This window comes from Apaloderma vittatum, unplaced genomic scaffold (genome assembly GCF_000703405.1).
Source record: "Apaloderma vittatum isolate BGI_N311 unplaced genomic scaffold, ASM70340v1 scaffold13567, whole genome shotgun sequence".
NCBI classification, from domain to species: domain Eukaryota; kingdom Metazoa; phylum Chordata; class Aves; order Trogoniformes; family Trogonidae; genus Apaloderma; species Apaloderma vittatum.
The window spans coordinates 11,088-22,469 of NW_009724608.1; the positions used below are offsets into that span (position 1 = coordinate 11,088).

At 48.7% G+C, this 11,382-nt stretch overlaps 1 protein-coding gene across 1 annotated transcript in view; it reads right to left on the reverse strand.

The window, feature by feature from the left end:
- LOC104276317 (histone-lysine N-methyltransferase EHMT1-like) overlaps nt 1-9,829 on the reverse strand; it is a 20,878-nt gene extending 11,049 nt beyond the window's left edge. Inside the window, exons 1-7 of the mRNA XM_009872581.1 lie at nt 9,757-9,829; nt 8,946-9,091; nt 6,137-6,280; nt 4,373-4,599; nt 3,361-3,525; nt 2,796-2,878; nt 1,408-1,514 (exon numbers count right to left, since the gene is read on the reverse strand). Of these exons, the coding sequence (XP_009870883.1) occupies nt 1,408-1,514; nt 2,796-2,878; nt 3,361-3,525; nt 4,373-4,599; nt 6,137-6,280; nt 8,946-9,091; nt 9,757-9,829 (945 nt within the window). The remainder of the gene's footprint in view (nt 1-1,407; nt 1,515-2,795; nt 2,879-3,360; nt 3,526-4,372; nt 4,600-6,136; nt 6,281-8,945; nt 9,092-9,756) is intronic.
- Nucleotides 9,830-11,382: the final 1,553 nt, after the last annotated feature.

The following is an 11,382-nucleotide window of genomic DNA, read 5'->3' on the forward strand; positions in this document are numbered from 1 at the left end:
CTTCTACAGAGGTCTCTGAGCATACGTTCAGTTCAGTGTGGAGTGCTTTGGACCAAAATCTTACCGTTTTCCAAAACACTACTGCATCATGTATCCCACCTGCTTTAACTCTTCGGCTTAGCTCAGTAACCCACCCAATACTTAAAACTAAAAGGAAAATGTCAGAGCTGGCACCATTGCTGGCAGGCCACGCGTGCACACGTATGTGCAGAGCACAGATCCGTTCACAGCAGCGACGTGCTGACTCAGGTTCACCTAGCACAAGAATCTGGCCCCACTGCTTCCAGGTGCCTCTCACTGAACACACGTGTTTGGATTTCTTTGAAATAGCCAGGGCTATTCACACCAGACCAGAGAAGAGGCATTTCAAGTTTAATGAGCTGGGGACGTTCCCAGCCAGAGACTGTGCTACTGCAGTAGCCAGACATCAGGGAAGACAGAAGACGACAAAGGATTCTGGAAAGAAACCAACCCTACTGATAATTCAAATTGTCTGTAATATCCCACAAATTTTGCTCCTTTTACTCATACAAGTCATTCTGTCCTCTTCATGTGCAGTAACTGAAGTGAGTGAGAGCAGCAGGGTAGGCCAATAGCTGCATCTTCAAAAAGCATTTTGAAAGCCTCTGACTCCAGATGCTGAAACGCAACATCCCAGCAGGCTCATCTTCAAAGACGTGGCATTGCCGCTTTCTCAAAAGCCCCTCAAGGTTCCCCAGTCACACTGGGTAAACAAAACATACTTCCAGTCACTCCAGACAATGTATACCAGTATAAAAACATAAAACTATAACTTCTTTAATCCTTTTTCTCCTCTCACATGGTTTTGGAGCAGATTCAACAAGAGCACCGCTACATCCTTGACCATCTTTCCTCAATCAGAATCAGCCAATAAGCTAAAAAACTTGCATCTTCCCTTTTCTCCTTTTCACCTACGGGACCATTCACATTGCAGAGGAAAATCCTGCTGGAGGTACTCAGGTTTTGACAGAAGGGTCAGCTGGTTTCCAGGCTCCAGAGCCTACCTGTCTTCCTTACGAAGAGCAAGGTGGCAGCTGTGTTCTGCCAGCGGTGGGCACATCTGGCACCTCTGGCAGCACGCAAGGTGTGCTCGGGTGTTTCAGTTCCCACGTGCTCCCCAGCACCCTACAGCAAAGCTTCACACGTTCACTGCACAGACAGTGAAGCTCGCTTGGAGAACAGCCCAGAAAGACAGCTTCAGTCATGTCCTCCAAGACCTCGCGTTACTCTCCGCCACTCCTCTCTTAGTAAACCCCGAGAACAGAGAGGTTTTTTTACAGGAGGGATGTTTCAGCACTGATTTCCAAGTGTGCTTTAGCCACGTAGGGCAGGATACCAAAAACCACAGAAAACTGCTTGAACAGGAGAAGGTAAGTGGAGACAGACCTGAATCAGCATATGGCAGATGTCCACGTGGCCAGACTCGGCGGCAGCATGGAGAGGGGTTCTCTTACTCTGATGCTCCATTTTAAAATTAGGGTCAATTCCATCCACTGAAAAACAGAGCAGAGATGCTTTCAACCGCAAGACAGAGATTAGAGGAAAATAGGAGAACCACGTCTCAGGAGAACCAGTAACAGGAGAATCAGGTTTCAGCTAAAGGCTTTTAAAGGATGGGTTTCCAGCCCACCCTCAGACATTCTCACCACTCACTACACACTGAAGCCGGAGAGCTCTCAGGTAGTCCCCTGGACATTTGATATGCAACAGCCCTCAAAGCAACACCACGGGATTGAATACCTTTCAGGCTTTACAGCTTCTACAGAGGCCACATCCCCTAGATCCACAGTTTGCCATCTCTCCATGCGACAAAACCAAGAATCACCGTGCAAGGATGAAAAGGAAAAAAAGACGCTGCTTTGTTTACAGCAACATAGAAGTTGGAAACAACAGCCAGTCCTACCTGGCCTTTCTGTCTCACCACTATTAACTGCAAACTAATACCAGCGGTCCTCACTGCCTCCCTGCAAACACAGGGCTACAAAGCGGATGGAGCTCCTCCAACTACCACAAGCTCGGGATCTGGCCAGAGATTCTCACAGCTGTGCAAAGACTGACAGATGACGATGACAGCCAGACAAAGATGTCTGGGCATGATAACATGTTGCGTACGATGAGGTCGTAGTGATATATCGATGAATAACATTTTTTTGTGCTATTGAAGACACAAACAATGAAGCTAACACTTGCTAGAAGAGAAAAGAAGGATCTGATACATGAAAACATCCAAAAATGTACTGCAAAATACTGGAGTGGAAAGGAAACGATCCCAAAGAAACACTGTGTCCTTCAAAGGGGCAGATTCCTCAGGAATATTCATTGGTAAAAACAAGCTCAGCAGCTCAAAGCTGTCTGATGACAGACCATTATGCACCTCCAAAACAACCCCTGTGTATTTCTGCTCTCTTGCTGATGGGCCTCAGCTTAAGCTGACTCCCATCTTTTTACTTCTCTCCTGGATGCAAATACCTAATTCCCCCATTGCACAGAGGGGAGAGGTTCTGTCAGACCGGAAAAATCACATGCAGGTCATCCAGGGACAGAAACAGCTTCTCTGGATAAAGCCATGCCCAAACACAGGAACAAGCTCGGAGCAGGTCCACCTTCCACCCAAAGACGAAGCCATTTCCAATGACGCATCACTCGCAAAAGCAGCTTTCTCCTCCCACTGCGCTCACGAGGGGCAGCGGGGAATACGCCGTGCTGGGAACGGGGCTCCGGCAGGAGCTGGGAGTACCGCCAGCCGCGCAACGTCCCGGGAAGCAGCCACCTACCCAGCATAAGCAGGACTTTCTGCAGCTCTCCTTGCCTCGCGGAGAAGTACAACTGCTTTGGATGGAACCGTAACTTCTTGGGTCTGCAGGGGTGGGGAAAAGAGGTGTAATTAATACTCGCTGAAGAACTGCTACCCTACGTGTGGGACCAAGCCTGTTCCTACAGTGCAGCTGCAGAGAGCCAGGAAAACACAAGAACAACAAGTCTGCAGAAGGAGATCTTAAAATGTGCACCTCCAGCCACAGACAGCTTTGTTCTCACAAGGGCTGTAACTATTCAGAGCCACTCGTCAGCAAATTCTGCATCTCACTACAGTAAATGCGAACTCTTAGTAGTTAAAGCTGTGCTTGGAGAGCCAGCGAAAAACTAAATCTTCCAGATAAATCAATAAAGACATTTAGAGCTATATCTGTTCGTTTGAATAAGGAATCTGTTGGGGGTGACAAATGAGCAAAGTGAACAAAAAAAAGTGAGGCCAAAATCCAGAGAGGCTAAATCTCAGTTTTATCTAGGTTAAGCAACTTTGCTGGGAAATGGAGAGACCCGGTGCCCTTTTTTTCTTACTTTTCAGAGTCCAGGGCAATCAGGGCACTTTCCAGAGTTTCTTTAACTGGTCCCTGGGTCAGGCTAGTAGTAGGCTTTGGAAAAACTGAAGACCCGGCCACGTCAAACCCCTCAGCAGCCGAACTTTCTGGCTTGTCTTCCTCTGACAATCGCGTCCCAGTGCCACTGAAGAAAAAAAATGAAAGACAGCCAAAACACAACCATTAAAAATACACAGTAGTGTGTACCTCTTGCCAGAGGAGGAAAGGAAATGGATTTTAAATACAGATAAATGTAAGTGAAATCAAAACACAAAGCAATATATTTTACAGCCTTTTCGGTAAGAACTTGACCCAAACAGGATTTGCGCTGCCCTTTGATTACATTTTTATGTACTTCGTGCTACCAAAAACCCAGGAGTCATAAAAGCCACCAGAACAAGAACAGATTGGATGAGAAGGCAGAGCACTGTTCAACACGGGGTTGGCCTGATCTGAGTTTTCATTCTTTTTATATATCAGCGTGATGCTGATAACACCAAGGTTGTGGGTTCAATCCCCGTTTGGTCCCCATGTGTTGCCTGATCTAGTTGAGAGGCGTCCCTGCCCATGACAGGGAGGTTGGACTGGATGATCTCTAAGGTTCCTTCCAGCCTAGGCCAGTCTAGGATTCTATACTTGTGCCTATCGGTGCAAGCCAGGAGCTACAGCCAGGTGCTGCATGAATTTCCCTGTCACTCAGCAGACCTGGCAACATCAACTCATTCCTCTATTAGTCCATTCCTGACAATAAGCGGAAGGAATGGTTTCAACTCCTAAACCCCTCCTACCTTCCCAGCCTCTGCTCCAGCTCACCCCTGTGGCTGCTGCACCCAACACAGCAAGCAACACAAAACCCACCTGCAGATTCCTGCAGCCGAGTTTGGCGTTGCCAGGGCAGGACCAGAAAGCCCTTTGCTCCATCGGGAGGAGCACCAGAATGCAAAGAACGGTCTGGTGTGGGGTTCAAGAGCCCCACTCACTGCCAAGCTCACCTCCCCGTCGTGGTGTCGGCCCTCCCCTCCACAGCCGCAGGTTTCTGCTGCTCGTAGGTCAGCGACACCGTCGAGGTTGTGTCAGCTTTTGCTATTGTCACCTCCTTTGCCTTGGAGGCCTCCTCCCCGCAGTGTGGGCAGTAGCTCGTGTCGTTGACCTGGGAGGCACAGCTCTTGTGGAAACGGTGGGAGATGCTGCTCTCCGGCTGACACTCCATGAAAGTGCCCTGAAAAAACCACACAGAAGAAATTCACACCTCAGTCACTACACTCCTTACCCCTTCCACATGCTTCATCCGCAGATCTCTTAAACACTTCATTCCTCACCACTCCTGGCCCTGGCGCTTCCAATACAGTAAGCGAGCACTGTCACTTCTTTAGAAGAGAACAAAACCAAGGTAAAGGGGAAAAAACTCAATTGGTTAGGGACTGCGAAGCAAGTTTTTTAATTGTGCTTGGGAAACAACCAAGAAATCCCAATTTCCAGCTCTTTCCTCCAACGCTTGAAGTTCTCGCTTATGTTTCTAGAAGTGCCAGTGTACTGTAAGGACGCCCCCAAAACTGGAAAAGAAAACTTCAAGATCTGTGTGCTGAGCCAGCATGAGAACTACCTAACCAAGCTGCGCACAAACCTTTCAAGGACCTACGTGAATTAATTAAATCAGCTGTCAACCCCACTGTCACCTACAGCATTTGGCTTCCCTGCTCGGACCAGCCTCCTGTGCTGTATAACCCCAACAGCGTGGTTGACTGCTCACTCACCAAACTTGGGCAAAGTTCTCTAAAAATTATTTTCCTTTTCCAGCCAAGTCCTTCGAAGTGAACTGAAGGTAGCCCAGAGCTCAACGTGGTACCAGCACTCCCTGAAGCCCTGCTGTGCTCTGTGCTATCAGCGATGGACAGCACAGACAAACGCTCCCGGGCTCACCTGTGTGACCTGCGACACCTTGCCGAGCGACGCGGGAGCACGCAAGGAAAGGTGAATTAAAACTCACTCTTCTCCTCCCAAGCAATCTAACTAACCCTATCCCAGCTTTGCAAAATGCCTTTAAGGCTTCTGAGGGTTTTATCTTCTGAAGGATCTCTGACTCAGCATGAGAACCCCGGATGGCCCCATTCATGACAGTAATGCTTGCGACTACTGTCCAGCCTTTCATCGAGGCATCTTGAAGAACATTTACACTGGACAATTAACCCTCCTCATCACCCTGTGAGGACATCAACTGGTCGTTTACCAACAGGGAAACTAGGATGCTGACAATTTAAAGGACTGAACCAGCGTTACTAAAAACCTCAGTAGCATAGGTGGAAGAAGCAGCAGGAGATCTCAAACACCGCCCTGCTCCGGTGCCATCACTTGGGTTCCCTCGTCTAATCCATCAGGAGCAGACAGTGGGCACAAATATGTGTACACAGATTCATTTACAAACCAAGCCAACACATTTTTTGATGCGATTGATCTGTACAGAGAAAGAAAAAATAAACCCCTCGTTCCAAAGGAATTCCTAGGGCAAGACTTTCACCGTGTGAAATCCCAGTGAAAACCCTTCAGTAACACCCCTTGGGGTCTCCAGGAGGACGAAGGTGCCGATGGCAGCTGCCCTCACACACATCCCTGCTGAAAACACCACCTGACACGCTGTGGAACGAGGTGGAGCTGGTGCGAGGAAGTCAGTAAACCCCTTGAGGTACCATCTCCACCTTCAGCTCTTCCAGCTACTGCAACAGGTACCCCCTTCCCTAGATCGAGGAGCACGGACTTACTGCAGTGCAAAAGTATCCACAGCCAGGGCAACACTGGTGTTTCACCATCCTCCCTCTATGGTCCTCACACAGCACCAAAAGCTGGACTTTGTTAGACGGGCGCATCAGTTCATACTTAACCACACTGTTTGTGCATCGGCCCAGCTGGAACAGGAGAAATTAAAGGAAATGAAATTACTGGAGACCAAAACACTCTCTGTGCTTGTGCGGAGGAAGATTTTTTTTGCACGCTGCCTTGCCCAGCCCTGGATTTTTTCGCAGTAATTCAGATGTGTGCCAGATAGCATTAGCAGTGCAGCAGGAAGCTGTGAAAGCTGCTCTCACAGGAAGAAATGCATCATTTACTAACTAACATGCATGCGGACTCCGAGTCATTTGTTCCTTGCAAGGAAAAACAAAATAATAATAATAATAAAAAAATCTTAACTGGAAATACGCAACAGCCGAGCAGCGGCAGAAGGGGCAGTCCCATGGGCCTGACTCACACAACACACGCTCTGCTTTTGCCAGGAAAAATCGATGACCAAGAGAGCAAGACCATACGCACTAAATCTTGTTACTGTTCAAAAGTATAAGTCACAGGAAGATCAAGGGAAAAATAATTGCTCTTGGTTGCCAGTGAAGTGATAGTCTGTACGGGCTCCAGCGCTGGCCCCTGCCCAGACCACAGGGATGAAGAGCCAGACTTTCAGGATTGCTCGGCTAAAGTCACATTTTGAACATGTTTTCCCAAAAGATTTCACCAATGTAAAGCTGGGCTTAAAAAGCTGGCTTTCCGTGCACCGCTGTGCTGTGATAATGACAGCAGGCTCTGGAACGGGGCTTCCCTGTTCCCCATCAGCTTCACCGGCTCCGCTGCATCAGAAGGATGAGCACCTCCTCTGCGGCCCCAGTCACACCCCCACCACACCTGCCCAGCCCAGCTGCCACCTGCTTGCACGACACAACACTCTCGGGTTCCCCAAGTTCTTCTTGATAATAACCTTGCCTTCCCTGGGTGCTTGATAAACGACGTTTATAAACTAGAAATATAAGCATGAAAGGCTGCTGCAAGGAAACGGCCCTACCAAAACCTCCGCCCGGTTTATTGTGCTCTGCCCACCAGGAGCAGAGGGGTCAGTCGGGAACACGGTGCCGGCTCATCACCAGCAGAGTGTCTCTCTGGTCTAACTCAGGTTTGATTTGATGCTTTTTCCCCCAACAAAACTAGACCTTCCAAAATCATTATTATTTTTTTTTTAAACTCTGCTTCTCCTCCAGAATCAACACCCCTACAGAAAAAGAGAATTGATTTTAACCTAGGCTCCTCGTTCACCCCTAGCAGCTCTGATCCAACGTACCCAAATTCCAGCTGCAAAGTCTACCTGTGGTTGTGTCACCCTGGCCAGGCTGGTCGCTGTTACCACACAGACCCCAGGGCCTGCAGGGGTGGCAGGAGAGGACCTTTGCATTTATTTCTACTTGCGAGCTGAGAAAATCTGATTAACAGGAGAAAAGCTGCACTGTCCACGTGAGGAAGTCCTTGCGCTACTACATCACACTCTATTATTTGTTAGAAACTTGAAGAAAAGTACAAAATGATTAACTGCCATTTTCCAACCATCAGAGAGTGCAGCAGGGTGCTCATAACTATTTATAAAATTCTCCAAGGACATGATAGCCTGGAGAACCCACTATTCACATATATAATATTCTTATGACACCTGAGTCACTTATCCCATTATGAAAAAGAATGTAGCATAAAGCGTGGCCTTTGCTATTCCTCTCTCTGACTTATCCAGGGACAGAACTGTCAAATCACCATATACATGAGAAGGAACTCTTTCAGGTACCTGTTGTTTATTTAGAAACCCTAGGTCCCCTTCTCTCATATAAATCTCCAGGGCATTCTCTCTTTAACGAATCAACTGTGCCACGCTTTGGAAAATCCTTTCTCTACAGGAACAAGCCTGTACTGACAGAAGCAGAGCTGGGCTGCACATCTGATGATCCCCTTTCTCCATCCATCCACCCTTCTCCTGGGATCCTACAGGAGAATTAGGGATCATCTCACTCCTTGTCCTACCACCGGCAAGCACCAGAGAGCTGCACCCTGATAGCAGCTCAGCTGAACCTTCAAAGAAGCCCAAGTGCCGCCAGGTAAAAGAAGGATCTACCAAGAGTGTTCCTGTCCTGCAGTCTCACTTTCCAGACTCTGGGAGGGAGTCAGTTCTGCCACTTCCACACTTCTGGAACCAGCGGAGCCCAACTAACCCAGCTGTGACTGACTGAAAGACAAGGGCAATCGTTTTCAGTCGGCCAGACCTGGTGGCTGCGTGGGGTTGCCAGGACAGAGGAAGCTTTGTAAGAGAAGCCTCTTGGGGGAGGAGGAGAGAGGAAGGCTGGGGCAGCCTCAGCCAGTGGAGGGCATGCCAAGTTCCCGAAACTCAAGAACCGGCTGCGGAAACGTTTGCATCAGCTCCGTGGTAGTCAAGGGAAATCAGCTCCCAGGTTCCTCTAATTGGATTTCCCCACTTTGATGCCTACTGACGTTATTTTAGCCCGCTTGGTCTGAAGTGTGCCTGTTACATCAACTCGAAGCAGCCGCACAGGCCAGGACAAGCAGGAGAGATCCACAACACGCCCCTCCAGCTGCAGACCGCGCCACCTCCTCCTTCCCAAGCGTCACCCTGGCTGCGTGATGCACGCAGACTGCTGGAGCCCCCCGGCTTAGCCAGGGAGATGTTTGACACGACACATCAGCTTTTTATTCTTTATGCCTTTGTCCTCAGCAGAAAAGCCTGCAAGAAGCTGAAAGACAGGCTCCTACCTCGTTATCCACACTCTCCGTGGCCATGCACTGGTTGTTGGCTAACGTGGTGATCTCTCTGCTTTTGGGGGTTTCCATTCGACAGCTACAGAGGGGGACTTCCTGGAGACCATCTACTTCCATTGCTTCGGGACCATTGGAAAGACCTAGGGTACAGAAAACCAATGAATCAACTCTGAAATTCTCTTCCAGGAAGAACGATGCAGCCCATCAATGCCACCCACATCCTGCGGCACCTTCCCTTCCACAACCTGCAATGTTTTCAAGGCATTATCTAAATCCTGTTAAAAAGATCCCTTTCTTACACTAGCTGGAGTCTGCAAAAGCATCCTGAACTCTTCTAAGTCCAGGCACACTGCAGATGACTGTGCTGAAATTGAGAAGAATAAGTTAAGAACAGTTTACTCTGGGAAAATCTCAACAAGGAAACAGCAATAACAAGGTACAGATTTTTATCAGCCTGTCTCTCCCTCTCCACCTGCCCCAAAATATTGTGCTCTGGCAGCAGAAAATTTGAAGGAAACCACCCGGAGTTCAAAATTTGAATAGTTAGTGGAGTGATAAATAGAGAAGATGAGGAAAGCACAAACTTCTGTTTGCAGAGACTTATTACACAGATGGGAAAACAAAATTCCTGGGACTATTTGGTCTTAGCCAACCAAGAATTATTTATTTTGGAGAGAGAACAAACGGGGGAAAAGAAAGCAGCAAGACGCTCAGATATTTTTGCCTTCTCCTCATCTCTTTCTCTCAGGTGTTGAACACTTTCAAACCTATTTGCAGGTGGATAATGGCTTTTGAGGGGGCTCACCGCCAGGTACAGGGGCACAGCGTGAATGTTCTTGTGGCTCCTCTAGATTCAACTCGTTCACTATGTTACCCATGATTGCAAAACACTGGCCTAACGACAAAGGGGTTGCTTTCAGCCCTAACATCTCTTTGCAACATCTTCATCACAGAAGCAAACCCTCAAACGTTCGCCTTTGGATCAATTCACCCTGAAATGCCCCAAACTTCCCCTACCCAAGCCTGCAATAGGATGGAGTTCCAGCAAGAAGCCAACATGCTGACTTTTTTTTTTTTTTTAAGCTTTTGAGAGGAGAGTTATTTTGCCGCAAAAGTTTCAAAGATTAACTTCATTCCTGAGGGAGATTCCTTTTTAGCTGCCCTGGCAGTGGCAGCACCCTGCCCATGGCTACAACCCTGCGAGCCAAGCACAAGCCCCTTTCATCTCGTAAGGAGTCTCCTTAAGCCAACAAGTCGTAAGACCAAGCCTAGAGCAGGGATGGGATATTTCAAGACATGCAAAAGCAAAGTGAAAGTCCTTGCAGTTTTCATAAAAAATCCTGTCAAGATCTTAAAGGTTTAAGAGCTTTTTTTTGAGGGCCACAAATCACAGAGCTCATTCCTTGCCTTCCCAACTGTCACTTTTATCATCTTTTTGACATCCAGAGGCTCTGGTGAAAGCGTTCCTGATCCATCCTGACCCTCCCTTGGTGGCGAATACTTTCGCTTGCTCTTCAACGCGTCTCTATCAAAAAAGCCAAACAACCTTTGAAAGGCAAAGAGCTATGGGGGACAGACGGACGGACCCAACTCAGCCAGGAGGCAAGCTGAGCACTGAGAACAGCGCCTGGGGGTGGGCACCCAGGACTCAGCACCAGTCCTTCTTCCCAGGGCTGAACAAGAGGATCTTGGTGGGCAGTGGGGAGAGGTTAAATCATAGAATCATAAAATCACAGAATGTGTTGAGCTGGAAGGGACCTTTAGAGGTCTTCTAGCCCAAACCCCCGCAGGGAGCAGGGACAGCTTTAACCAGATCAGGTTGCTCAGAGGCCCATCCAGCCTGACCTGGAATGTCTCCAGGGATGGAGCCTCCATCACCTTTCTGGGCAACCAGTGCCAGGGTCTCACTACTCTCATAGTAAAAAATTTCTCCCTAATGTCTAACCTAAATCTACCCTGCTCTGCTTTAAAACCATCTCCCCTTGTCCTGTTGCAACAGGCTCTGCTAAAAACATCGCTTCCACCTTTCTTACTGCTTCCTTTTATGTATTGAAAGGCTGCTGCAAGGTCTCCCTTGGAGCTTTTTCTTCTCCAGGCTGAACAACCCCAACTCTCTCAAGCTGTCTTCACAGAGAAGGTGCTCCAGCCCCCTGATCATCTTTGTGGCCTTCTCTGGACCCGCTCCAATATATCCATGTCTTTTTTTGTGCCAAAGGCTCAGGAGTGGGACGCAGCACTCCAGGTGGGGACTCACCAGAGCAGACGGGAGGGAAAAATCAGCATCCTTCAGGGAACGGAAGGGGGATGCCAAGCGGGACAGAGGGGCTGGGACAGCACCTTGGAGCCCTTGCTGGGTGTTTTCCTGGGCTGTTTCCATCCCCACCCCATCCCATCCCATCCCCGGGGGCTGGTGGGAGCTCAGCAGCCGGGC